Raw genomic sequence first — 27,799 nt, 5'->3', positions numbered from 1 at the left:
AGAGAAGTATTGAACATTATGAAACGGATGATTTTTTTCCTTAGATTTTTATTTCCTCCGGTGTTTACCTATTATGAAATATGATCAAAATTAAGTTGCAACTTAAAGATATTGCCTCTACTATAACAAAAAGCAGCTGAAAATATTTTCCTTTATGTGCTTATCTGGATGCAAAAGTAGAATTTTCTTTCATATAATTCAATTGTGCCTCATTCCGCTCATGAGACTCCTTTTTGAACAGGACAAATAACTTAAGATAGCTTTTTCTAAAAACATAACGGGTGTGGAAACTTTCATGGAAACCATACAAAACAAATCATTATACTGGGTATTTTTTAAATATACAAAAATGCTTCGATATTTACATACGAGCTCCCACAAGACTAAAGCTGTGACATCAGCAGGGGGACAAGTCAGTGGTACAATCACTGTTGAACACCTGAGGGCAGATTAAACGCATCTCTGGCAATAACAAAGATTCCCTCTAATTAAAAAAACAAAACATATATTATTAACTCTGTAAAATGCACAAAATGAAGACCCACACCATTAACGAATAACTCCTACACAGAGCGGTTTCTGAAATTGGCATTTCATCTGTTCAAACACCGTTTTTTTTTAAGTCGCACAAAGCTTTGCAGTAGAGTTTCCAAGTCATTGATAAGGTTGTCCCACGTCTTCTTCAGTCTCGATATGCAGGAGGTTCTTCTTCCAACAGTACCTGCTGTCTCGTCCATTTACTCTTCTGGTTCTAAAGGAGGAAATGTGGAAAGCGTTAAGCCTGCAGGAAGGTCAGAACAGAAACCCACGAAGTTTGAATGTTAGCCAGCTTAGCGCCAAGGATAACTGTGCTAGTCAGTGGAGGATCTCCATCACTTATTTGGATTCTCTTACCTTTGACACCTTTCTGTGCTTCCTGTCCTGCAGTTTGCTCCGTGTCTTCATTGATCTCGGCCCCTTTGCTTTCGGTTCTTGGCTTCTTTGCAACAGGTGGCGGCACCTTGGCCTCCTTCTTTACTGGCTCTTCTACGCTGGGTATCTTTGTAACAGAAGAAACCTCCTGGTTCCTCGGTTGAATTTTGGTTTCCAGTACCGTCTTATCCTCAGCCTTCTTGTTGATTTTAGAGAAGATAAAGTTGGCCGTGCTGGTTGGGGACTTCTGAAGGTTTGAAGGTGAAGTTGGGTGCAGGTTGAGACTAGATGAAGGGTTCTCCTTTGATCTGGCTGCTGTCCTCATGCGGATGGCCTCTTGAAGGTTCATGGAGCGACATGCAGCGACAGGGGGAGAGGGCTTTGCTATGGAGACAGTTGTGGCTTCAGGAGCAGAAACAGACTGAGACGTGGGTAGGGTTGGTTGTGGAGCAGCATCGACAGGTGGAGAAGGAGATGTGGATGCTCCCAGAATCAAACTTCTTCTGACAGGTTTCTGCGGAGGATCAGCAGGAGCAGACGAGGTCGGGGCCTGGCTTTCAGGTTGCTCTTGGTTCAGTTTGACCTCTGTTTCTGGTTGATCTTTAGCTTCGGGGGGCTCTGGGCTGTTGTTGACCGACCGTAGCTTCACAGTCTGCAGCAGAGTCTGGGTGATGATGGGACTGGCTTCCTTGTGTGAATCTGAGGTCTGCTGACGAGCTTCAGGAGGTTCAGGACTACAGCTCACAGAGCGCAGCTTCACTGCATTCAGGAGGGAGGGGGTGATATGAGATGAAGGTTCTTCAGGCAGAGCAGCTGCAGCCATCTGCTTTTGACTTTGATCCTCTTGACTAACAGGACTAGACTGCAGCTTAGTGCTGACAAGACCACTCTCTGGCAAAGGTGGAGGTAAAGGGATGCTTTGGGGTGGAGATGGAGCAGGTTCCTCAACATATTTTGGAACGGGAGAGTTTCTAAAGTCACATGGGGGGGAAGGAGGGGGCTCATCAGATGCTGAGGTTATTTCAGACACAGTTTGAACAGGAGGATTTAAAGGAGGTGGAATGATCTGAGGGGGAAAACTGTTGGATGAATCTCCTTCCTGTTCCAATGGGATCTCCTCTTGCTGCTGTGATAGTGACGATGGTGGAGGAGGGACACTCTGTGGCGGGGTGAGCTTGCTCTCAGGAGCTGCCTGGGTTATAGCTTGAAAGGCATCTTCTTGAGAGGGCGGAGCAGCAACCTTATCTGGAAGGGGATGGAAGGCTTCTACTGCTGGAGGGAGTGAGGCTTCTTCCGCTGCTGTAGCTAAGGTGGTGACCTCTTTACCTGGAAGAGCTTCAGACTTTGGTGCAGGAACCACCTCATGCTGAGGAGAAACTTCTGCAGGTGGAGGAGGAGCTGTGTATGATGGAGGAGGGGGGATTTTTAGAGGTGAAAGCATCACCTCCTCAGGAGGACAGAGGTTCTTTGGTTTAGCTGTTATGACATCGACATGTGCAGCTTTCGCCTCTGGCGGCGAAGGTGAAGAAAGCCCCTCCTCACCAAAAAGAGGTGGAGGTGGAAGCGGGAGGTCTGCCTCATCAGACCCGCTGATTCCTATTTGTGTCAGTGGTGGGGGTGGTGGGGGCCAGAATGACTCTGGAGATACAACTTGCCCTGACGTAGCATCCATGGTCTGTCCAGTGCAGGGATGATGAGGAAGGTGGGATTCAGGTGGAGGTGAGGAGGAGGAAATGCTAACTATTGTAGGAGCAGGCAGCTCTCCCACACTGGACTTTCCTTCTATAAACACGTTCTGGTTCTCTTCTGTTCTCTGACGTCTCTCTATGACCTTCACTAACATCCCGTTCAACACATCACCTACTCTCACTTTCTCGTCCTTTTCTTTCAGACCTTCATTCTGCTCCAACTCTTCATTGTTCTTTTTGTCGTCACACTCCGTTCTCAAATCCCTGCTTTCTTGAAATGACTGGTTGTCTGAAGCCTCCAGTTTTTCTGCTGGATTCTTGTGTTTTCTTTCTACCACCGAGCCTTTGGTGGAGCCCTCTGTGGAGACAGAGGAGGACTGTCTCTGATGTCGTCTGTCTTTGGGATTCTTCTTGATGATAGCAGCGGGGTCGATTGGGGCCGGGGGTCCAAAGATCAACTCGAACGTCCGCTTGCTGTGAGCCCATACTTCTGGTGGAGGAGGTGGAGGGGCGTGGACCTTTGGAGACGGTGGGATGTTAAAAAGGTCTCTTAAGGTCCGTACAGAGGGGTGGGTGCTGGCTGTACCAGCTTCAGGATTCAGTTCTTCTGTGAGTTTCGGCTTTTCCTGAACTTTTGCCTCTGCTTTGGGGACAGCTGGAGAATGGGAACCAGAAAACCACTTAGCAAAGATGCTTTTCTTGTGTTTTGTAGATGATCCTTGGACCTCCTTGGAGACTTGTAAGGGTGTTGGCTCCTGCTTGGAGGAACCAGTGGGTGGAGGACGGGTTTTATTGCGCTTGTTCTCCTGCTTCTCGCGTGGAACTTCTTTAGAAACTTTTTCCACTTCCACTCTGACCTCTGTTTTTGGTTCTTGTGAATGAGGCTTGATAAATGGGAAGACCACGGAGGCAGAAGACTCATCTAGAGAACTTGTGTCTCCGTGGTAACCAGGGCTGTCCCCATTCTTGGATGGGACTGAAGATAATCCAATTATGTTATTGTTCTCCTCACTCTGGAAAGAAGGTCTTCCAGAAGTGGAGGGCTGAAGTTCCATCAGATCTCTTGAGCGTCGCTTTATTTTATTGTGAAGGGAATAAGAGCGGCTTGGAGGAGGCGGAGCCCTTTTTGGTTTTTTGATAGACATACTTCTGCCAAACTGTGCATTTTTCTCACCTCCTTTAAGAACTATCTTACCATTTTGGCTGTAATTGGATGAAATTGGGCCAACTTTGTCCTCCTTAGCAGAAGCCTCTCCATATGGAGATTTGTTTTGCTGTGCAGTGCTGCTGCTGAAGATGGTTGAGGTGTCTGATACCAAAGTCTCTGAAGATTCGGAATTGCTCCAGAGGGAGCTGCCGGACGTAGAAGGAAGAATGCAGCGGGAAGCAGAGGTGATGTTAGATAAAGTAGATCTGGAAGAGGAGGCTCTCGAGGAAGGGCGGGAGGAATTCGGACTGGACACCACCAGGCTGCTTTTGGTGACTGTGCGCACGCTGCTGCGGCTCTGGCCACGACTGATTTCCACCACTTCGATGGAAGGTGGCAACACCGCATTGGGGATGATTTTGGACATGTAGGCAGCCTGGGGGGACATGGACATGACCGCACCAGGGGAAAGCTTCTGGTTGCCGGAGGCAGTGGTCATCCAGGGCACCGCCAAGGACTGAGGCCTCTGTCCACGGGTTAAACCAGAATTGAAGCGATGCAGCAGCGTCAGGTCGTCCCCATGACCAGCAAGGGTGGCACCGAGCTGCTCAACGTTGTCTTTGCTGAGAGGCTGAAGGTTTTTCACAGCGGTAATGCTGGTAGCAGCTTCCTCTGTTGACTCAGCGTTCTGCTGGTCATCAGAGGTGAAGCCGTTATCAGTCTCTCCATTGTAAAGATGCTCCTCTTGTAAAGGCGGATTGAGCATCCAACCAGTTCTGTCCAAACCTGACAAAAGGCAAGAGGAGCGATCAGGTTAAGCTTCAGAGATACCAGGAATAAAACGTATGTTTTTAAACTTCATCTGCATACCCAGTTCTCTCTGTACGTGGTGTGGGATCCCCACAATTGTTCTCCTTTGTCTTCTTCTCTTCTTGCCTTTTTCCTTTTTCCCAGAATTCAAAGGTCTAAATGTTGATTCTAGAAAAAGATTTACAAGAGAGCAATAAGCTGTAGACCAGATCTGCCCAGCAGCTACCTCCTAACTTGGATTCGAGCTCCTACTAACAGATAATTTTCTGGATTAGATGTTTTGAGTTCGTGAAAACCTGACATCTTCTATTCCTACTAATCATTAGCATAGATTTTTCTTTTAACCCAAAACACAGGCCGTATGGTAGGCCTGAAAAACTAGAGTTGGACAGCCCTGGATGCTGAATAAAACTGCACATCTAACCAACATCAAATTTAATCTAAATCCAGATTATTGTCAACAGATTAAATTATGTTTAAGGTTTGAAAATAGGCTGGTATACAAATTTAACTGTTTCATTGATTTTTTTTAAATCCAGCTTTGATTGTTTTTTTAATGGCACTGTGTATCTTTTTTAGCTGCAGACCTTGTCAGCCAGTCTCCTCTGTCCCCTGAACAGAATGCGTTCAGCTTGCCAGAGTTGCATGACTCTTCGTCGAGCAGAGCGAGCAGATCTTTGGTTTCATTCTATAACACTGGATTTTTTTTTCTATGAAGGTTTGAACTTCTGATAATTTAAGGAAGAGAAAAAAATGTATTGTTTTGAATTTATATAAAGTGTCTACTGAGGGGTTTTACTGCCTTAAACATCTGTAAAACTTTGCAGATTATATATATTTTTAGAACGTAGCCCCCATGATAAACAAGAGGCCACTGTAATCTAGAAAATTTGATTCCACCATGTAATTTATTTTTCTGACAATAAAATCTGCAATATTCCCCCTATTTCTGATCTGTTAGGTAGAGATAATTGGGGGGGCTTTTAAATATGGGATTTTATGTTTACCTTGTCTCGTGAGTCCAGAGCGAGAAGACATGGCGGACACTGATGACTGAGCAGAAACCACTGAAGACGAGTCCGGAAGAGTGCTGTCCGTCACAAACCCTGCGCTTTCTCCATCTGTTTGAGTCGTCACTGTTGACTGAAGAAAGAAAATAAAGTTTGTTCAGAGTTGAAATGAGCAAATAGGCCTCAGCTGCACAACAACTGTGTGCGATAAACTTACAATTGTGCTTTCATTGTCCTGGTACTCCACTCCTTTACTGCTCTCTGCAAAGAATAGAACTATTTATCGCACCAATTGCAGCCACACGCTTGGCAGTGATTCATTGAACTGAACCGTGCAAAGATCTGCAGCGGCAGCTTAATGCACCAGAGATGCTATCAGACACTGTGATTGTACCTTCCTGTTGCATCAGTTTTAGTCCTTCCAAGGCCTCGCTGTGCAGGTCCTCCAGGTACTTGGGTCTGCTGGCCTCAACAAACACATTCTCCAGGAAAGGCGGGGGCGCCAGGGTCTGGTCCTCATTTTCTCGCTTTGATACAGCTGGAAGCAGAGAGGAAGAGTTGGGAGGTCAGCCTGGCAGCAAGAGAATTCAAGGGCCCAAACTGGGGGCATTAAAACTGAAATATTAAGCAAATTAGAGTGAGATTTCAATCACTTATTCCACTTATTTTTATGCAAGATTAAAATACATACTTGTAAAAGAATAGGTCATTATTTAAAAAATACCTTTTGTCCACCTTCCAGAGAAAAACACTTCCTTCAATACTTTTCAGACCTTTTTCCACACAGAATTAATGCTAAAACTGAAGTTGTAAAATATCAAAAACTAGAAAATTACTTAATTTACAAATGCAAATTACTAAGATAAACATTTAACTTGTAATCAATCGGCAATTACTGGAGATCCCTAACAGCGTTCTCTACAAATTGTTTTTCTTACCCTTAAATCTGACCGGACCAGCTATTAAACAGAGAATATTTTACCGTTTTATACAGAGATGAAGAGCTTGGGTACAATTGTAAAAGTAAAATATAAAAAAATTGCTAAAAGGGTTACATAAAAAAAAAATAACAAAAAATTGAAATTTGATAGTTAAAGCACAAGACACGGTTAAAAAAAGAATTATCCAGCAACGTTACATTAATGTTAACATTTTTTTTTAACTTTTAAAACTATACAAAATATGAGGTTTCCGCCTTTGTTTGAAAATTAAAAAATATGGACAACCAAACAAAATGGACATAAATGACTTTGATGTGAGCCGAAAACGCAGAAAAACAGTCTTCAGATTAATTTTGATCCATTTTTCCCAAAACAACAACGAAACAGGGAACTTTGAACCAATTTAATAGGGAAATATTTGTTGATGGCATTTTTTATTGATCAATCTCTTTCTTTAATGTTGAATATTTGTTGTTGTTTTAAATCATATTTATGTTTAAATCATCTCTTTTTTTAATGAAAAAAAATCCAAAGTACTCACTGGGGTGGAATCTAGTTCTCACAGGGGAACACAAACTTCTATATGACAACTAAAACCTGTTTGCATCTTTTCCTGCTGGAGTTTGTGTTTTTGTTTGTCATTTTGCTTTATAACAGCAATAATTTCTAACTTCAATGAATAATTACCAGTTGGATTTTTTTTTAAATACATTTTGAATCCATAATGTCCATCCTCATAGCCAGCTTGAAGCAAACCTGTTATTCAGAGATGATTATGAATAATGAGAGTGATGCTTCACTTACCTTTGCTTTTAAAGAGAGAGGGAAAGCAATAAAAATCACACCAAGAGTTTGATGTCAGCACCACCACCAGATCTCTCATTTCTAATTTCAATAATTTCTCATTTCTCTTAAATGAATCCTAAATCCTGCAGTGGCTGAACAGACATCCTCCACTGGTTCAGATTAGATGTTTTTGTTCATGTTTGTTCATTCAGAGCAGAGGATGCCTCTGCAGCCAATGGACAATGAAAGCCCAGACGCTAATCCTCAACAGACTAATTCCTGCCTCTCCATTGTAAACAACAAATACGCAGGCCAGGCTGCCACTGTTGGCCCCTAGTTTCTATGCATGCTCAGATCACACCGACCAGTCAGGAAGCAGATCAGACTCGTGTCAAACATGTAAACATCACAGGAAAGAATCAGCTGGGGATTTGAGGTGCCACCTTGCAACAGCTTACAGAGAAAAACCCCACCATAATGTTAGTTTTCAGTATCACTGCTTTCTTTGTTTCCTAAAACAGGTTTCCGTGTCGTCTGATAATCCACACCTCATCAGGCATGATCCCTTCTTAATTTAACAACTACTTGAAAGCAAAACTATAGGCGAGCATTTTTTGTCACAGCTGGAAATAAACGTAGGCGTTAAGGGGTTAAGAGCCACATGACCTAGGGGATCCCTTAAACTCAAGTGGCCCACAACATGTTTGCTAAAAGAAAATTACAGATGACAGTTTTTTAAATAAACATAAAGAATAAGAAAAATACTATAGAAAGCACTATGCAGACACCAACACTCCCAATAAATAAATAACCCAAGTTGGGTTGAATTTTAACCCAACTCTGAGGTTAAAAAGGAACTAACTTTTTTTCTGGGTTAGTTTAACTCAGCAAAATAAACACTAAATGGAGTTAAAAATGAAATAAGTAATGCTCCAAAAAGTAACCCAAAATATATTCAGACATGAACAAACCAAGAATTGACTTAAAGAAATAAGCTTTGGTTTATGCCAATTTGCACAAAGAGGAATATTTGTCAAATAAATCCTAAAGGGGGCCTCAGAGATTAAGGGATCTTAATCTTGCCTTGATTTAGACTTCATGAACTCTTGAAATATGCCTTGTAGCTTTGCCACAAGGTGGCGAAAGTGGCTCAAAATTTTCATTTTAAAAATATGTTCTAAAGAAGTCCCCGGCTCAGGGGCTCATGATCACAACAGAGCAAAGAAGAAAAAAAATATGCTATTGTTTTCAGAAACACTACACCCAGTCTATTTTCTATGCAGCAGGAATACAGACGAACACATTTACAGAAGAACACACACATCCACATTCCCAAGAGGCTACAAACACCCACTCAGAGTCACACTTAAATTTCTTTTCTCTTTTTAAGAATGACTTCACATACGGACACCACAGCTGCATCTGCAACTACAGTGCTGGCTCCTTTCCAGGTGTGCCGAGTAGGCATGACGTGAGCAAATGGAAAACATTAGTGTGGCTGTTATCCTACAGAGCGAGTCAGACAAACATGCTTCACTAAGAAAAAAAAAGAGGACGATAATTAGTGACATGTGGTATCAATGCCTAGTTGTGAGAGAAAAAGAACAGAACACTAGTTAGACGATAAAAAGAGGGTCTCATAGCAGAAAACACTTATCGAGTTACCGTGACGGCACAGAGTGATGGGTGGGGCACGTTAACAAGGTCCTGCAGTCACTTTTCAAGTGATTCCATGTTAATCACAGCATCTGTCACTGCTGGATTGTGCAAAAGCTGTATGTTTTGTCAGACTGGGGGTGATAATCATCAACCCCTATCTGATGTTTACATCTGCGACTTAAATGCCAAATCGAATGGATTTTAAATCATGTGATGACTCTATTCAAGTCTGAAACTTCATCATGTAAATAAAAACCCACAAGATTTTTTTATTTTTTTTAAAGAGGTAAATACTGGTTTATTTTTTTCTGTACTGTAAATAAAAGTGGATTTAAAAGAGGAGGTCAAAAAAATAATGACATGTTTTAAGGTTATTTTACACATGTTCTGTATTTTTTTTGGGTCAAATTCTTGGAAAGTATTTGATAAAAGAAAATTATTGTAGCCACAAAAAGGGTGTTGATTAGGTAAGGAACTTTAGAGACCCACTCCGATGAAAATTGTTTTTGGTGTTTTTCAAATGTTCTGGCATTTCTCTTATGGACATGTATAAAAATCTATCTATCTATCTATCTATCTATCTATCTATCTATCTATCTATCTATCTATCTATCTATATACCCAGGCTGTGTCCCACCAAAGTGGGGTAACCTAGATAAAAAATAAATAAAAAATAAAGCTTAAAATAACATTTACGAGTACTTCTTTATTCAATTTGTTGTCAATCAGGTACAGATAAAAAAATTGTGTTTGAAAAAGCTTATAGTTGTCACGTGAAATCTACAATTGATTGGCCACAAGCTCCCTGCTCTACTCCATTCTGATGCCTCTACTTGCTGACAACTAGATACATTTACGTCTTTGTTTTCCTTGTCTGAGCTGGAATCTGGCTCAAAACTGTATGGCTGGATAGCTCCAATGTTGCTCACTTTTTTGTTGCACCAGTAATGTTAGGTTGGGGTTGAAGGGGGCTGTAAGATAGAGGGAGAGAGAGGAAACACAGGGATGATCCTTCGCATCAAATGAATTTCAAATGAACTATTGGCACTCTGCAGAAACTATGTCCTAAAAAACAAAGTTTTTTTTTAATTTTGGTTCAAAACAGTATTAAGGTACTATAATTAAGTGTGTATTCAGACTGGAAAAATCCGTTGGTCCGAACCCAGTCCGCTTAATTTGATTCAGCTCGAGTCCTGAACCTTGTAAAACACAACCACGTAACTAAACATCTCTATAGTCATTGGTCAAGAATTACATGCATGTAAGAAGCGTTTTTAGCGGTGTCAAAATAAAAGTTCTAACAGGTAGGGCGGTCGACGTCTGATCAGAAGATTGCAGGTTCAATTCCCGCCTTGACCGCCCATGTGTCAAAAGGTGCTTGGGCAAGACACTGAACCCCAACTTGCCTCTGGTGGAAGATTGGTGCCAGTGTTCGGCAGCGGAGCCGCCATCAATGTGAGAATGGGACTCTAAAGCACTTTGGGCCTTCGAGGAAGGTAGAAAAGAGCTATACAAGTATAAGCAATTTATCATTTACCATTTATATTCTTCCACAGGTCATGTATAGCTTCATTCCTACTCCGTTTACGTTCGCTACGGTGGCCACTTTGGTTCAGTTGCTCCGCTCCCGGAACTGATTGTATTCAGTCTGAGGAACCTCAGAGCGAACCGAAGCTCAGTCCGATTGGAAGCGAACGGAGACCTCCTCCAAAGATGGGTCAGAGTGCGGTTCGGTAATCTAAAAAGAATCATTGTTCTTTTTTTCATTTTATGTGTCACCTCTAAAGAGAGGCATCATTAAAAACTGGGAAGTGCTGTGACAAAGTTCTCTAGACACTAAGGAGGTGAAAGGAGGAATTGCAAGAATTCTAAAAGTACTTTAGGAGTTTCAATTGTTTAACCGGCCACATGTACAGATAAGACAACATGTGCCTTATAATATGAGAGAAATCGCAATACAAGTGGAGGCAAGTCATAAACCTTTGTATAAACATGAAACAATTTGGGAAAAATTTGTAACATTTTGAACTAATGAGGAGGCAGGATTGTTACTGAAGTCATGCAGATTGTGCAAGACTTTCTAATTAGTCACGGTATAATTGTACGTTGTGTAAAGATGAGAGAACGATGTATTAAGGTGTGCTAACAATGTATAATTACTTTTATGTAAACAGAAAACATCCATTTTTATGCAAGTATGGTTGAAAAGACATGAAGACAGACAACTTCAGACAGGAAAAACTGCTCCTGTGGAGTAAAGGTTGGTCCTGACAGACGAGAGGCATTCAAAGTTTAGGTCTAAAGACGGAAGGATGTGCATCAGTTTTCCCTCCCGCCTCAAAGCCCCGGCGGCGTGCGGGTCATCGAAAGATTGCCTCAGATGAGCCTGTCTGTCTGTCTATGTCTTTGGTACAGACAAACTGGCTCTGATGTGGGAATCAGGCAATACCTCACACAGAACTCCCATCTCTGCCCCAACATGTCTCTTGTTTTGCCCAGCCGAGCAGACAACCATGAAGAAACATTATCTCCTGCTGTGAGGGTGGTGTCTGTCAGGAACACAGGCCCCAATCAGCAAAAACATCACTAAATACTCTATGATTGCAGTGGGAAAAGTGTCTGAAGAGAAGGGAAAAAATAAAAATAAAAATCAGCCTGGAGACAGAAAGCACACAAAGATGAAGCCAGGTCAAAGCCTGTGTGCTCCATTGTCTAATTGTACTCTTGAATTAAACATCAGAGCTGAAAAAGAGGAAGCAGCGGGTGTAGTGTGACAAAGACGGCCATCCAGGTAATAGATACATTATGTAACATAAAGGGCTGCACCTTACAGCACTGCAGGACCAAGAAACCAGTATGGATCCGGTTCCACAGTCCAGATTTTGCTGCAAGTTAATATTACATCAGTTCACCAAATGGAACCAAACAAGGAAATATTGCTTCTGCTTATTTGCTGGTACTGTTAGAGAGGAACCACTTTTCAAAGATTTACCCAAACAAATTAAAGAATAGGATTTTGCAGGATGAATAGGACTAACTGAATCTCATTCTGCATGAGAGATATAAAAAGCAGGTTTTTATACCATGCAAACCATCAAAGTTAGATTTCAATCCTCTTGGGGGTTGTTTTATCTTGATACTGACAACACGCCAGCTAGCCAGCCAGTCAATAAATAAGAGAAAATTAAAACTCCCACACTTGTAAATATTTCTCTGTAACTGTCAATGGCATTATAACAAAGTGGAAGAGAGCCTGGTCAGCAGATGCTGGAGGGCATAGAGTGCAGGCGTCCCTCACATTCTGCAGACAGTCAATACAGAGCTCCAAACTTCACATGGCCTTTAGGTTCACTCAATATCAGTGTACTGAGCTTCCTGAAATGGGTTTCCATGAACAAGAAGCTGAATTCTAGCCAAAAAGCGCAATGAACGAAACACAATTCCTCATCTGCATTCTGATGGATTTGGTAGTTTCCAGAAGATTTGTTCTCATTTGACTCGTTTTAGGGACAAACTTTGCTTTTTCAGGAACTGGACTCGGCCCCTTAGGTGTCAAACTCCAGACCTCAAGGGCCTGAAACCAGCAAGTTTTACAACTATCCTCCATTGCATGTCCTTATTGGCCGAACACACCTGGTTGATTGAGGTAATCAGTTGCAGATAAGGCAGGGTTTTCTGAAAAACCAACAGAAGGCTGACCCTCGAGGCCTGGAGTCTGAAGCCGCTGTAGTAGACAGTTCAGATCTTTCAGTGTTGTGGGGAACTTTGGGGAAGGCACTTCCTACATGACTACGCACCAGCGCACAAAACTCCATACAGATATGGATGAGGTTGGCGTGGCCTTCTCGCCCAATGTCAGTGTCCGACCTGGGAAATGAGCCTCTGGAAGAAAATCATAATTCTATTCTATTCAGAGGATTCTATTCTAATCATCTGCTATAACAGTTTGTGAGATGTCTGGACCTTAAGAGATCTCCTGTTCCTAGGTGGTCTGTCACTCGTATTGGCTCAAATAAAAAATAAAAATAAAAACAATTGAGCAATTATTTACAATAAATCAAGGAAAAATGTTTTGGAAGAACTCAAAAGTGAGGAGACCGTTCCACGCGTGACTCTCTGAGACGATGTGCAATTGTTTTTCATTCATTTACTTCATTGTTTTTTTACCACCTGGAAATAGGAAAAATTGCTAAATTACTTCAATAGTTTTTGACTCTTTATGAAAGAAAAAAACATAAGGTTGCAAAAGTCCTGCAACACATCAACCTCAAGGCTACTCCAGGTTCAGCTAAAAGGCTGAGATGATTAGATAACTCCAGAAGTTTCCCCACAGTTCTATTCTCACAGGAGCGTGCAAGCCTCACAAACAGGAGGATTCAGAATATGTTCCATCCTTAGTCATACTCAAATAAACTCCATGTTTGTTATTCAAAAGCAAACATTTGTATGAAACCAAAGTGCTTTGGTGGATCATGACCTAAATGTACTGAGAAGCAAATCTGCGTCTGGGAACAGCGTTGCAGGTCAGCAGCGCAGCTCAAAGAGCGTGTTTGTTATTATGTTCACCAAAATGGTCGAACCTATTATGGGTGAACCTTATTTTTGAACACTTAAAGATACAACTGGCTGCAAAATAAATTGGCCATGCGGTAAAAAAAAAAAAAATATATATATATATATATATATATATATAGCGCTGTGTCGACTATCAAAGTTTCTGCTCAAGCAAGTTAAAAAGCAAACAAGGTTATCTCTAACAAGATTATTCCTTTGCTCTAATACTGCAGAACTGAAAGACAGAAGTCACAAGGTGACTCGCAAAACTCCAAGAATGTTCCTATCAGCCCCAGCTCGCTGGCAAACATTCCCCTTTACTGTCAGAATGCAACAAAGCTGTTCTCATTTTACTGTCCTTTGACGTGGAAGAGCTGAAAAAAAAAAGCTGAGTTTGACTTTACATTTAGGAAAATACAAACACGAAAAAACAATAAATAGATATATACATATATATATATATATATATATTTATTTCTTTTTAAATTTTATTTTATTCGTGTTTGTATTTTCCTTAATGCAAAGTCAAACTCAGCTTTTTTGATAATATATATATATATATATATCAAAATGAAAAATTTTCATTTTTCAAACCAGGAAGAAATTGGCATATTTTGACATTAAAATCTCACTATTAATTGTCCATTAGATGCAGTAAACCTCAAAATTCTCATAAAATTGCATAGTAAGACACTTTCTGTTACTTATGCTACTTAAATATTCATTTAAAATGAAAGCAATGTGTGTTTTAAAGTACATTTAAAGTAATGTGAGCACACACAAACGAATACTACCTCAGGCAAAAGTGTATAAAAAAAGGAAGTTGAATAATTCCCGCCATGAGAGGGAGAAAAGGAAACTAAAGGCAGCCCTATCAAACCTGTTCTTCTACCTTTGGTGTTTTTGAGTGGTACATTATCAAAAGTGTTGATGTTTTTGTTGTTGTTTTTTCACCAACTCCATTTTTCAGCTTATGATCAAACTTTAACGCAGTAATAAGAACAGTTTCAGCATTTCAAAAGCATTAAATGGTCTTTTCGATTTTAAGAAGGCTTCTCTGCGTCTTTAAGGTGCAGAAAAGCCCAGTCTGCTTGGACTGTCAAGTTCCACAGGTCACAGGCGCCCCACCCTCGACTCCACATCAACTCTGAGACTATTTTTACAAATTCACAAAAACGTCTCATTGTATGTTGAGCTGATTTAAGTCCATGCAGGTGAAGGGTAAGTCAGATGACCTGAAAAACGACTCTGCAGTTGCTGCTTGGCCACATACTTCAAAGAAATATACACCACTAAGCTACAACAGACTTCATTAGTTGTGTATTTTACCTTGCTTTTGTGGTGTAAAAGGGTTGAAAAGGGAAACAAAGTTCTATTTTCCTGCATATTCTAGTTTCCCAATGACAACAAAACATTTATGAAAAATGTCAGCCTTGTTCAGCATCATTTCCTTCAACATTTGTTTAGCCAATGACCATGCAATATATTTCAATCTTATTAGTAATGCAGTATAAATATCTGCTATGAGGACAAGAGATTTTCTGCCACATGTTTTGAGGTTTGGCTTTGTGTCACTGATCATATCAGATTTTATCAGAACAATACATCATGATCAAATCCATTGTTGACATTGTTTTCTTAAAGGAAATGAACTTCACCTTTTTTATTCTCACAGACTATTGCTCTGAGATACGTTTTCCCCATTTAGCTGTTACTGTTTAAACCACAAATCTAAGATACTAAACTCAACAATTCCCTATCCTTACTATTCTTAGGGGCTTATTTTAGTCAATTATTGATTGTCTCAATTACGTTGGTTTAATAGATTTGTGCAGACAATTACACAGGAGATGAACATATTAATTATATAGAGGTCTTGATAAATATTTACACAGATTAGATTGTCTTTTCAATAAAGATGCCTTTTTTTCTTGCATGGGTAGTTATTGTGTAGGATGTGCAATTATGGCTACAATAATTAGAAAACGTAAGATCCTGCCCATGTAGGTAACATCAGTTAGATTTCTTCAACTGTATCTATGAATTAATCTGATAAGGAAATGAGTTCTATCTTTACAGCTGATAAAGTTTAAAATTTAGTTGGAACAAAACAATGAAAAAGCAACTTATTCTTTGTTTCGTGGTTATTAAAGAAACAACAAAATCTACAGACTAGGGAGTAACAAACAAAAACACATTTATTTTGTTAAGTTATTTTTTAGATAACTTCAATCCAAATACCCTGGATTGGTGCACTGGTGTTAAAGTATTTAAATAAGTGCAGTGATTAGGACTGGTTATTAGTGCCATGACTAATTCTAAATAACTAATTCTAACAATCAAACCCAATATAAAAGCGGATTTTGAATCCTTTGAAAATTGTCTTAGTGTAAAATCAGTCCATTGATATTGCATTCTAGGCAGTATTTATTTGTTTAGTTGATTTTTTACAATGAATCAGAGTAACCTTCTTTATTTCTGAGCAGACACATTTGCTGTTCCAGAATTTTTGTGTGCACCAAATTATACAGAAAAAGATAATAGGAAACATTTTTTGAAACAGTCAGACTTTCGTTTTGAAGACCTAATTCGTTGAAAACTGTGTTTTTGGGGTTATTAACATGTCCTTGTGGCATTTTTCTCATGATGGGGGTCATATAAAAAGAAAAATAAGCCTTAAATTGCATTTCTTAGATTTTCTTTATACAAATAATTGGAGAGAGGAGAAGATGAAAAAAATGTTTGACCAAGAGCTTCTTTGTGATGTAGAAAATATGCTGGGCGGAGCCACAAGCTCCCTGCTCCGCAATGAAGTGGGGAAGGGGGGACAGGGGGAGAGTTTTGCTCCATGCAACTCAGACCCAGATGAATTTCTAATGAACTATTGCTGCTCTGCAGAAACTATGTCCAAGAAAACAACACAGGTTTTTGTATTTTGACTAAAAATGGCATAAATATAATTAAAAGACCACTGGGAACGCTTTAAAATAGATCAAAAGATAATCAGAGTGAGTCTGTAATCAGTCTCTTGTGCTCCAGTAATAAGATCCAAGTTAGCTTTTTCTTCTAAATATTTATTTTCAATGCACTCCAATTTAACTGACATAAAACCAGTTCAAGTCAAGAGCTGTAAAAGGCATAAAAGTAAGTAAAATAAGAGAGCGGAGCTCCAGCTGATGTGTTCAGTGGACGTCCCATGCTCCACAAACATCTTTAAAAGACAAGGATTTACAGCACAGTGTCTGGGCTGATACCCTAAAGCACAGGCTGCACAGTCAGGCTTACCAGTCCTGGTTCTTGTAAAGCAGCGTCTAAATATTTGACAACGAAAGGCGAATTTAAAAGGCTCAGATGTCCTGATCCGGACTTGCAAGCCAAACAAACTCGCAGCAACACAAAGGGCTCCCTTTTTCTGGCTTCCTCAAAGGAATATGTCAAGGATCAGGAATGTGAGGAATCCATCAGGGAGTGTTTCGAGCAAACAGGTGACCTCCACAGCATGAGACTGTACGACCTGATTAGACCTCAACTGGCTTGTTTTCAATCAATTGGAGGGGGATTCCTCCTAACACTCCAAAAGATAAAGGGGAGAGAAAGGAGCAACAGAACAGAGGCGGATCTTTTAGTCCAAGATCTGATCTGGTGAACGACAAATCATCAAAAAGACCCACATAAACATGAAATGGAATAAACTTGTAAGGACAGGTAATCTCGAAAGTCTGGCTTGCAAAGGATCACAGGCAAAACAAGGTGAACAGGGAGGATGTGGCTCATCACAGCAGGTCTGCAAAATGTTGACTTTTGAAAAAGGCTGTCCTTGCAGATCAAAAAGGCAAAAGAAAAACATCAAAAAAAAATTAAAAAAAAACGTCGGGATGTTCAACCTGCCAGGAAAGCCAGGTCAACCTGTACTCCCTTCCTCAAGTGAAACCAAAAACAGGTTACAGCTTTTCATGTGCTAAGAGAAGATTTTCGGTACTTTGGTTCGTTCTCCAGAGGAGAACAGTTTCACTTGACTGAAAGTATGTCAGTGAAGTTCTATCTTGTTTTTAGATCTTTTATCCAACTGAAGTACAGAAATTTGATTTTTTGTTTATCAAATTAAAGTTTTACTTGTTATTTTTCTTTTTTGAAAAAATCTAATCTTAAAAATAAACACATTTGTTCTTCAAACCTTCCTGGAACTTCATCTGATTTCAAAACCACTAATCAATATTTTCTGTTAACCTGGATCAATTGCATCTCTTATGAAACAGATGTCAAAAAAATTCTTATGTTTAACCTATATTTTAATTAGTAAACTATAAAGTCATGTGTTTTGTCAGGATTTATGAAGTTTTTTCATCTGAAAATGCCCCCAAGAATATGTTTAACATCAAAAACATTTATTTTTTTTTTAGAGTGGATCTTTAAGATTTTATAAAAATGTTGAATGTTTTTAGAACTCCTCCACATCAAGAGTCTTGGCTTTGATTCTTGCTCTTTCCAGCATCAGGGCTCAACAGCAACACAATAATAGACAAAACCCCTGGATCGATGCGAAGATATTCTGTTACCTGAAGGAAAATGATTAGGATTTTCTGTGTTTGCAAGTTAGATAAACATCCAGGAAATTAAATTTGTCTTGCATTCTCCCGGAGCTCAAAAGTATGAAGAAGAGGAACTCCTGACTTCTGGCTGGTGTGGCAGTTTAAACCTTTGTGATTATCGGCACACAATGACAAGGAATACGTGTGTAAAGATGCTCACAAACGGAGCCCGACTGAGGTGTTTGTCCCCGAATTCATCATCTACCAAAAACCACAACCCTGACTGAGAACACGTCGCCATGTATTCATCATCTGCTGCGGGTGAATCTACACAAAGTCTGACCAAATACGTTGAAATCCACTGGAAATCCCCAACACCATTCCCACTTGAGATCTGAGCTTCCTCTATGAGAAGACAAAATAAACAAGCCTCCTCTGTATGTGAAGCAGGTAACCACAAGCGTCACTAGTGCCAGACGAGCAGCCCTGAGAACTCAGTTTCTGGTTTTGTTGATGCCGACGAGATACAACAATGCTCTCATTAAGTTCCAGGCCTGACTGTCTAACTGGAAGATTTATTTGGCAATGAAGAGATATCTCTCAGACAGTTCATACCGTGCTGACGAACAGGTACGGTGCAGCCTCCCTGTGTGCAAGCTCCAACATGATCTGTGGCTCTGGGAAACCTCTCAGTGTTGCTTCAGTTTTCTTGGTAACGAAAGCCTAAGTGCCCTCTTGTTGTTGTTCAACAGGCTTACAACATGCATTTGCTTGCTTTGCACATCAGTACAAGGCTCTATGAGTAAGCATAAGATGAAATCTACCATGCTGTTAAAACTGTGGGAGGAAGCCGGAGTGCCCAGAGAAAACCCCAGCATGCACGGGAAAACACGCATGCACCCGTGGTACACCCCACCCCCACCCCCCATCGGAAAGCAAATCCACAAAGTAATGGATGAGGTCAAAGCCAATAATCTATATATCAAGTAACATTCGCTGCTTTAAAGACCCACTCCAATGACGATTACGTTTTTGGTGTTTTTAAAATGACATAAAAATGTGTCCGAGTATTTCTGTATTTAAATTGTTGTGACACTAAAGACCCATGAACGTCTTTTGTTGTTCTTGTCTGAGCTGCCATCTGGCTCAAAACTGTACGGCTGGTCAGCTCCAATATTGCTCGCCATTCTTGTTCCACCGAAAATGTTGGGTTGGGGGAGTGAGGGGCTGTAAACTAGCAGGAGAGCACTAAAGGGATGATGGGAGATCAGCAGAGGCTTAATCCAGCGCCAACAGTCCCGTCCACAACTCTGAGGCCAATTTCTAAGGAACCACTGCCACTCTGCAGAAACTACATCATAGAAAATGACAGTTTTTTTTTTTTTAAACCGGCAAAATCATAATAAAAAAAATGACTGGGAACTCTTTTACAATACATCAAAAGATGATCAAAGATTAAGAAGTCTCTCTCATGTTTCTGTGCAGAGATGATGAACACACAAATTAGGAAAACTCAAGCAAAGATCGTCAAAGCGGAAAAAATTCCAAGCAGTTGGAATGTGAAAAAAAGCAGAAAAAATGAGGAAAAAGAAAATGTAGTTCAAATTATATAAAGGAAGAAATCCTGTTTCAATACAAATTCTGGAATACTTTTGGCCTATTCAGGTCTAACAATCACTGTCCAGTAATTTATTAAACGAATGATCAAAGTGAAAATTGGTGGCATTGTGGGAACTGCATGACCCAAATATATCAGAATAGATGCAATGGTTCCAAGTCTCCGTTTATAACAATAACTATTTTTTAAGGTTCTGCAACAAAAAATATTATTTTTATGCTCCTGAACATAGGAAACTGAAAGCTGGCCTCTTACCATGACTATTTCCTTGTGGATGAGCATGTCTTGTAGATTTGTGTCCTCCCTTGTTTCCTCCTTGCTGGCCAGCAGAGAGCCCGTCCAGGGCCAGGTCCAGGGCGGGACCTAGACCCGGGCCTTGGCCATTGGCAGAGAGCTTTCTGCTCTTCCTCCTCTTTAACCAGCCAAAAGCTCTGCCCAGGGAGCGGGTTCGCTTCTTTCGTCCCCTTTTGCCGTTCTTCTCCCGGACAAAAATGTTGACCACATCCTGGGGAAGCAGGTCCCCAAACCCCAGCGAGTCACGGTTTGACATGCCGCTTCAAACTGGAGCTATGCCCTGAGAGAGAGAAAAAAAGAAGAAAAAGAAACAGTCTTCACTTTTGTTCACCATTTAAATGAATCACAAACAGTAGATCTGAAGCTCATTTTTCTATTTTTATTTTCTTGTGATAATTAAGGCAGCAAAGGGATCTTAAACAGAAAAAGACTCACCAAGCTGTTTTAAATTAAACACCATTACAAATCAAGTGGCAGCTAAATGAAAAACTGCTGGAGATTACATCAGATTACTGATTGTTTCCAGGTTTGATTCCCTCACAACTGAACCTCGCTGCTGCCGTCTGCTTCCACACATGTGGATGCAGGTCCTTGATCCCACCCGTCAGGCGTTTGAGAAGCCATTCCAGTGCAATCAGATGGGCATTGTTTCTCCGTCCGCTCCACAAAGCCTGTTGTTGAGTCTCTGTGGTGACTGCTCCTTCAGCCAGAACAGATCCCACTTCTTGTTCTTAACCAAACTTTACTGTTCTGGAAAAGAAAGAACTGGCACCACTCCCTTCATTCCAAAACACGGAGTCATAATTGTTGGAGGCCGCGCCCATCAGTTACCGCACTTCTACACAGAAGAAGAGCTACAGATATACATAAAACAACCACAAGCAGAGGCAATGCTATTGAACAGTAGGCCTTCAAATATCTCCATAGTATGAGCTCATTGCCCTCCCTTTTGTTTCCTTCCTCCACCCACCCATTCTTCACCTTGTTCAACTTCCTCACCATGAGGCAGATTTCCCAGCTTTGCTCCTGGGGATTCGTCGCTTATGCTGGGCTTCTTCCAGCAGTGCATTATTTTAGCTACGCCTCTCCAAATCAAAGGCTTAATGCAAGAACGCGCTCTTAGGATGACAGGAATCTAAACAGTTGAGCTGGAGGGGATCTCAAAACGAGATGAATCCCTCTTGATGTCGAGAAGGATGTTTTTGGCCCCAGAGTCATTTTTAGGTCATTCCCATGAAGGAACGCTACAATCTGAAATTAGTAACACATGAGAAATGCGAGCAAGGATCCTTCAGGCTGCAGGAAGAGTTCACGAAACATGACAAAACATGAAGCCAAAACACTAAACCTTTGTCATGTTCTTTGAGGAACACAACAGCGACTCATCAGTATGGCTCTGTGTAACTGAGATATGAAGATGTAATGAGAAGTAGGATAACTCTGATTTGGAAAAGTCTTGTGGGCATCCATTTAAAAGATGTGCTGCCACATGTCTGACATTAAACACACTGGTTTTAAAAACATTTATTCAGCTTTAGTTGTTCTGCGCTGGAATCTCACCAGTTAAGCAATGTTGCTTCAAAGACTTAAAGGGATGTATATTCACCTAATCCTCCTTTTATGGAGGTTGTTAAGTTTGTGGAAGAGTTGATTTAGCTTTTATCCAATACAGAAAAGCACTTACTGGGAGGTAAAAACTATTTGAAAAAAAAAGGTTTTCCAACATCAAGTAACCAGAGGTAGAGTATTTGGTGGTCCTTCTAAAAATAGCTTTATAATGTATAGAAATACCAAAAGACTTCAGTATGTTTCCTGACCAACCATTTCTAGCCAAAATCAAAAAACCTGTGTCATATTTAAGGACATAGTTTCAGCAGAGTGACAGTAGCTCATTAAAAATTAGCCTCTGAGTTGTGGGCTGGACTGCTGACACATAGAGCATCCCCGCCCCCTCTTTCCATTTCCTGTTGCTGAGCAGGGAGCTTGTAGCCTTGTAGCCTGTAACTGTGCCCAGTGCACAGTTACAGGCTTTTTTATTCAAACTGCATTTTTTTCTGCTCCTGATTCACAACAACTTGAATAAAGAAATATTGAGAGATGCTATTTTAAGCCTAATTTTGTTAATATATGTCCTCCATCATGAGAAGCCTGCCACAAGAGCATCTTGAAAAACACCCAAAACACAATTTTCAGCTTTTCTTTAAGCTTTTGGAAACTTGAATCCATAACTTTTACCACACCTCAAAAAAAAAAGGTATATCCATTTGCTGCCAGGTCCCAGGGGCAGCACTTCAAGAAGATATGCCCCTCCCAGCCCAACCAAGGGACAAAGCCCTTCTAGTGTTTTTGATCTTCTCTGGTGGCCTCCATCAGGTAAAACATGCCCAGAATGCTTCCTTGGAGAGGCGACCATGAGGCATTTAAAAGAGATGCCCAAATCATCTGAGCTGTCTGTGGAGGGGGGCTCTCCGATATAAAGCCACACCCTTTTCCTTGGAGATTGTCCAATCCTTTTAGTTTAACAAGCACATAAATACAACAAATTTCCATTTACAAATAATTAACTACCATGCTTGTTATGTTTTTTGGTTACACTCCACTGATGACTGATGGAGCTACACAGTAGTTGTGCTCCAATAGAGCTGATCTGAGGCCCTTTTTTAATACCACATTGAATTTGGAAAAAGTTCCTAGTATAACACACCCCTAGTGGTTACTCAATGAACTGCGCCTGGTTTACTTTTGTTTTTTTTTCCAAGTGTGCTTCAATCCGGAAGTCAAAGAATGATCTTTTTGGGTAAATGACATTATCCTGCAACAGACTGGTGACCTGTTCAGGGTGTACCCTGCCTTCCTCCAACAGTTGCTGGGTTGGCTCCAGCGACCCCGAAAGGGAGTCAGCGGGTTCTGAAGATCGATGGGTGGATGGGTGAGTAAACGACATTGAGGAAACAAACTCTTAGTGTTGCATTTTGCTCGTCTTGTGAGCCTGTTATTTCCTGACAGAAGGAAGAAATGACTACATTCATGGCCTTTCACACAGGGTCTTGAGTTGCCACAGATTAAATCTCAAGTAGTTTGTCATTATAATGCAATAAGGCTAAATTTCGGTTTTACTGTTGCTGAAGCACATCTGAAACAGCTTAGTGAATGTGGAACTGTAAGTAAAGAGTGTGAAAAGTGAATAACAACAAAAAAAAGTATTCATCTTGGGCAGAAAGTACCAGCCTCTCCCTGCACTTATCCCTGCAGTGCTCCTGCTCAAAATTACAGTCATTTAAAGCATGACTAAGATCCACGCATCACTGTTCAGTAATAAGACGCCCCTCTCAGGGGGGTAGAAGGTCAGGTTGCCTTGTTGCGGAAAGTCCAGTGAGATTTTAGCTTCTTTTCAGCGGGACAAGAGCAACGCTGTGAACTGTGGACCCGAGCAAAGACCACCCATAAGACCAGTGTCTGTGCAGGGATGTGACTCACACTGCGGTTACATGCAGCAACCTCTAATTATCAGTTCTGCAAACATATACAGCTAGTTTATGCAAAAACAGGAGAAAATTTGAAATAAATCTCTATGAACATCTGTGCTTTTGTTTATGACATTGACTAAAATTGATGATTCAAAACTTCTGAACGAGCCAAAAGTTTGTTTTCAAAACTACAACACTGACATCTTAATTATAGCGCTGCACTATTGTCACAGCAATTACTTAACCCCAAGCTCCACTGTGTCTGTAGTACATGACACTGACACAAACCCAGAAGTTTGATTGTGGTCATATTTAAATCAGATGCTGCCGTGTTAGCTGAACTGCTATTTTTAGCCGTTTGAGCTGAAGGTCCAGCTGGAGAAGACATGTGTCCCAACATGCAATGTTCACCAGAAATCCCTTTGACCCCTCCCCAATAAAACTTCAACTTGTGTCAATATCAGAAGCGCCGACTCAGAGAGCACCATGCATAACAGTTTACGCACCCCCTTCAGACACTCTGCACTTCTGGAAACCCAATGAATCGATCTTATAAACCTGACAGCTATATGAATCGTGGCTTCAGGACACAAATTCCAGAGGAAATCTTGGACTCCCATCGTCCTCGGCAGCCAAGGAAACAAACTTAAAGCAACATCAAGTGCTGACATCTGTCTGCCAGAAGCATGCAGCCCAGATTACAGAGAAAATTGAAAACGATAAGCAACCTGTATCTGTCTGTCAATGTGGCAAAAAATCCCAAACACCTTAGACTGACTTCGAGCTCATAAAGGTTGATGCATCCAGATCAGCTTCACTGAGCAGCACAGAGGAATAGATTCATAAAAGCTGCACGGAACGCAGCGATAAGCCAGGTTCAAGTGTGTCATGCCCGGCAGGTTAACACAATATTTGACAGAATTGTGAAGGACCAAGGTCTCCAGGGAGCAGCTTTTCCATTTTTTTTTAATGCAATCACTTTCCCCCCCCCCCCAATTCTAATCTTATCAGCTCTGGCAAACAAAAGAAGCAAAAATCTCACAGGTACCGAGAGACGTGGGGGGGGGGGGGGGGGGGTTAGGAAATGTAACTTTGAGTCACCCAGAGAGGCTGCCAGAGCAGACTGCAATGCCCCACAAGGATAAGGAAACAGGGAGTGGTAGAGACAGCCACCTTTGTTTGAATTAGGACTGGCTCAGTTTATCCATTAGGGCCGTTCATATTCAACAGCAGGAGCTGTGGGTTTCACGTGGCAGATATCCTCTAGCTGACATCAAGCTGAGGGAGATCAGTCCACACCAGAAAGGCAGATTAGAGGGTAAATACTTTACTTTTGAGGAGGGGAAAGCATGATCTGGAAAGTGTCCAGATGCCTCAAAAAATGTCTGCTTTCTTATTTTAATAAATACTGAGTAAAACTGGTGTTCCTGTGCAGCACCTGCAGGCATCTATCGGGGGCGTTGGCCCTCCTTTCTGGTCGTTCTCAAACAAAGGTGAGTGCTGCTACTCAGTCTTAAGTAACCTCACCTGAACCACACTCATCTGCAAAAACCTGCAGGGATGGAGGATGGGGCCGCTGCAGGGAGACAAACTGGAAAGGCCCAATTCCGAGAAGCTTATGTGGCTTTATAATATTCTCTTCATGCAGGAGCTCTGCCACAGATGTGAGATTTCCCACCTTAATGGGAGAGGCGGAGTTTAAAAAAAAAAAAAACTTAAAGAAAAGTTTCTTTGTTTTGGTTTCTGACATGAAGAACTCAGTGTGGAGCAAATGCAAGCAGGTAAAGAGCACATGAAAAACAAATGAGGTAACATTTTAGGAAAGTACTCGGGGCTTTTCCTTGGTCACCATATTTGTGTGAAAGTTTGCAAAACAGTCTGACAAAGTAATGCGAGCTGGTGCGCCGCGGCTGTTTGAGCCATGCAGCAGCATGTCCGCTAATAGAGGCTGCTGCATTCCACAGAGATTCATAATTACCATCAGAGGAACTTTTCTGTCCAAATCTGGTTTCAGGAACTGCCTTTATGCCTAAAAAATCCCATATTCTACACTCGTATTCCACCCACAGTCACTGTCACGGGATCATGTCAGACAAATGAGAATTTTTACGTGTGACAATATCCATTTTTGGAAAGTTGCTAGTTTTGATTGGCCTCGTGTTATGTCTGCAAACAAAAAACAAAAGTAAAAAATAGAAGGAAAAAAAGCAGGAAAGCAGCTTGTTAAGTGGGCTGTTTGTTTTGCTCTCAGGGGTTGCCAGGCTTCCAAAGCCAGGATTGTAGCCGGCGCGGAGCATGAGACCACTGAAGTGGCAGCTCCAACTCGGATGAAAAGGAACTGCCGTGCTGCAATGGTGGCTAGTTTACAGAGAAAGCAAACACAGCTGGACACTTTGGATTTGGAAATACACCCTGGCCGCTCTCCCCGAAAACAATATCTTTTTAAAAGTGGAGCAGTCTGAGAGTCGCCAAAATGATCTAAATTCCATAACGGCTTTAATTTTTGGTCTTACGAGGGACAAATAATGTTTGCTCAGCTTATATAGTCACTTTGGTTATTTCCACAGAGCTGGAAACCATCTCACTGATGAGTAAATGATCAGCTAATCCCTTCTGATCAACGCTTCTTACTCAAGAGCAGCTGCTTCCTCTGAAGGCTTCTCTTACAACACTCTTCCTCTTCTTGACCAGCAGCTTTTGACCTTTCCTCCACAAAGACGGCTCCAGAGGAGCTGATGGAAGTCGAGTTTCTCTCCTACCTGTCCGCATACCTGGATCGTCTGCTGGATCTCACCTTCAAAGCTTGCACAACACACCTGTAATCTCCATGGGTACAAGACTTGGCAGCTCAGTGAAGAAGCAGCACCAGTATGCGACACACCCTTTCTAAACAAATGGCTCAGTCTCAGCCTCACCTTTCAGGAGAGAGAGCGCAAGAGCTTAAGACGTAAAAGGAAAAAAAATTAAATTGCATGAACTTTTCTGATCGATCCAGAGCTCAGTCCAAGGTGCAGAAGAGGCAGACAAACAGAAAAGAGGTCTGCTTTATGATGTCCTACGGGTTAATCAACAAGCAGACACTCCACATCTATCTGAGACACAGATAAAACATGAATGAGCATCTCCTGCCAGGACAGGAAACAGTACTCCTCATTGTCAGAGTTTGAAAAAGTACCTCAGAGCAAAAGCTCACACCTCCTTTTTTATGACATCTGGATTATTTAACATCCTGCCATCAATGCTTAAAAAAAAGATTTTGGGGGTAAAAAAAAAAACCAACGTTCAAGGGTAAATCGTCTCTAAATATCAAGATGTAAAAACTAACTATGAAAGTGTACTGGATTGATTAAACATACAGCTCTAATTTTAACTTAGACTTTTCTCTCTTGCAATGTCTTTTAAAAAACTTTTATGCTGCGAGGCAAAAACTTTTAGATGGAAAACTTTTGTAAAACTTTAAACAAAAACACGGATGAAGAGAGCGTTAAAGTTACCTTAAGTTAGATTAAAGATCCAGCTGGACTGATTCACCCACTCCCCATTTGAAGCGCCTCGCTGCTTCCTTCCTCTGCGACTCCAAACTTTTCAGCGTCCGAAGGGAAACTTCAGGTGAAGCATTTCCGCAAAAGAATTCGTGTGTGTGTGAAGGAACGAGTGGGTTTGTTTGTCCCGGTTGGTTCACTTCGGTTTAGTCAAAGTGTTTCCTGCGCTGTCAAGCTGCTGACTGTCTTCAGGCGATCCACTCAACAAAATCAAACAAGCGAGGACTGAAGGAAAACTTCACCCGACCTACAAGTCCCACCTGGAGGAGGTTGGACATGCGCGCAGGTAGGCAAGAGGCCGCTGTTAACGTTGCGAGGACATCTAGAGGTGGAAAGACGGAACTGCAAGAAGAATAAACTCAAGAATGATAGATAATCAGACTAAGACGACTTTTTTCCCTTTAAAAAACTGCTTATTTGACTCAAAGTGTTTGTTTGTTTGTGTGTTTGTTTGCTTGTTTGTGAAGCGATTAAAAGCAATAGAAAAACTTTACAAATGCACCACAATTTCCGAAACATCAAAACATGTCAAACATTTAAGAAAAACCCTGTTTGTCATATTTCTATTTCAATTAATATAGCATTTCCTGCCCACTAAATGCAACCATAGTGCACATATGTGCCAATCAATCAACAAACAACCCACTAGAAAAAAACAAAAATAACTGTACAACTTTTATAGCATATATGCTTTTCCTTTTTCAAGCTTTTTCTGTCAAATTGATTTTCTTTTATGAAGACAGAATGGATTTAAACATATTGGGTTCTTTGTGGCTTTGTGACTCCCTCCTTCATGTGGGCACCCCTGAGGTTTCTTCATTTTTTCCAGAATCCATTTTTTT

General features: G+C 41.0%; 1 protein-coding gene across 2 annotated transcripts; it reads right to left on the bottom strand.

Moving 5' to 3' along the window:
• Positions 1-35: 35 nt before the first annotated feature.
• On the bottom strand, positions 36-27,211 carry LOC101155733 (uncharacterized protein KIAA1522 homolog). Of its 2 annotated transcripts, none has more exons than XM_004082617.4 (8): positions 26,910-27,211; positions 19,910-20,228; positions 5,962-6,105; positions 5,785-5,828; positions 5,565-5,700; positions 4,618-4,725; positions 895-4,533; positions 36-751 (listed from the first exon to the last, which is right to left on the bottom strand). In XM_004082617.4, exons 2-8 carry the CDS (start codon positions 20,202-20,204, stop codon positions 738-740), a joined length of 4,380 nt encoding a protein of 1,459 aa, XP_004082665.1. In that variant the 5' UTR covers positions 20,205-20,228; positions 26,910-27,211; the 3' UTR covers positions 36-737. The 2 variants fall into 2 exon arrangements, with proteins under 2 accessions (XP_004082665.1, XP_011488780.1); XM_011490478.3 differs by lacking the exon at positions 26,910-27,211 and adding an exon at positions 20,384-21,290.
• Positions 27,212-27,799: the final 588 nt, after the last annotated feature.

The sequence above is a fragment of the Oryzias latipes genome, chromosome 22, assembly GCF_002234675.1.
Source record: "Oryzias latipes chromosome 22, ASM223467v1".
Taxonomy (NCBI): Eukaryota; Metazoa; Chordata; class Actinopteri; order Beloniformes; family Adrianichthyidae; genus Oryzias; species Oryzias latipes.
This window is presented reverse-complemented; position numbering and strand designations above follow the sequence as displayed.